The sequence below is a fragment of the Aplysia californica genome, unplaced genomic scaffold (genome assembly GCF_000002075.1).
Source record: "Aplysia californica isolate F4 #8 unplaced genomic scaffold, AplCal3.0 scaffold00357, whole genome shotgun sequence".
Taxonomy (NCBI): domain Eukaryota; kingdom Metazoa; phylum Mollusca; class Gastropoda; order Aplysiida; family Aplysiidae; genus Aplysia; species Aplysia californica.
In genome coordinates this window covers 399468-400905 of record NW_004797627.1, presented here as the reverse complement: position 1 = coordinate 400905, position 1438 = coordinate 399468, and the positions used below count along the sequence as shown (strand labels likewise).

General features: G+C 38.4%; 1 protein-coding gene across 1 annotated transcript in view; it reads right to left on the bottom strand.

The window, feature by feature from the left end:
* Nucleotides 1-1438, bottom strand: part of LOC101845017 (receptor-type tyrosine-protein phosphatase eta) — a gene marked incomplete in the record, with an annotated part of 74747 nt that overhangs the window by 52804 nt on the left and 20505 nt on the right. Inside the window, 1 exon segment of the mRNA XM_013085217.2 lies at nucleotides 120-274. Within this exon segment, the coding sequence (XP_012940671.1) occupies nucleotides 120-274 (155 nt within the window).

The window sequence follows — 1438 nt, the reverse complement described above, 5'->3', positions numbered from 1 at the left end:
TGATGATGATGATGATGATGATGATGATGATGATGATGATGATGATGATGATGATGATGATGATGATGATGATGATGATGATATTATCATATTGCCCAAAAAGCCCAAAAATCCCTTACTTCGCAATTCATTTGGGTTCCTTTTGTCTCAGTTGATTTCTCTCCGAAATAAAGAAAGCATTTAAATGTACACCATTTACAGTCATTTTCCCAAGTAAACCTCAAGCGTTCCTGCTGAGTCAGCCTGATCGTCGCATTTTCTATTGGGTTCATACCTGAAACACAAGAAAAGTGGAGCTATATTCCAAATATACTCATTATATTGACATTTGCTAGATTTATTAACCTAACCCTTGCCCTCATCCGAACCTTAAACCTAACTTTAACCTTGAATCTAAACTTAACCTTCAACATTAACCCTAACACTTACCCGAACTTTAATCCTAAAACTAACCCTTACCCTAACCTGAATCCTGAAAATATCCTAGTCTGCAGTGACCCTTAACCCTAACCCTGAGAGTAATCATTAGCATTAATCCTCATTTCTAACCCTAACGTAAACCCTAACCCTAAGCCTAACCCTAACCCTTACCGTAACCCTGACCCCAATCCTAAACGCTAATGTGAATAATACGTGCAGAAAACAATTTATAACTTCTCCAATTTTTCGTAGATCTGCACCAAATGTTAGAAGAATTATGTTTGATCATCCGGACGCCATCCTCTGTCCTCAGATTTGAGCAAGTCAGATGAGCACCGCTACGTCAGCCATGTCTTTCAGTGGCCCAGAAAAGGCTTTTATCTTTAGAAAAATATACACTAAATTCAAGTCCGCAGAGAAGCTTCAAAGCCTGTTATTGCGGGAAGTAGGAGTTGATTCTAGATCTAGATCCACTGAACCTTCTGAGAAAGCAATTATAGGGTGTAAGAGCATTAAAGCGGTGTGATGTACGTCAGTATGCCGTTAAGGAAGGGGGTAAGCATTGACAAACATTGAGAAATGAGGAAACTGAAGAAGTTCGCGCGTCGGTCAAGACTAGTCTGTTCTATGCCGTAGTGGTGAACTAGGCATGTCAAATTCTTGTAAATATAAGTTGAAAATGAAGTCACATCATTATTTGTTTACCAGGAAATAGCCCAGGTCAGTGCTGGGGAGACAAAAACAATGAGTATGCGGTTGTGTAAGACAAATGGGAGAGAGTGAAATTTTTTCTATGATCTGTTTTCTTTATCAATGAAGGTCATTTCTTTGTGACTGGAAAGTTGATTTTCGGAATTATTTACACTAGGTAATAGGAACATCAGATAATATGAATAAGAGACACTTGTGCGATAACAAAGCAACCAGCGTGAATAACTTAAAGCTAATATGTCATATGGCTTTTTGCATCTGCTGTGATGAAGGCGGAACCCCACAAACTGTAACTAACATATATATA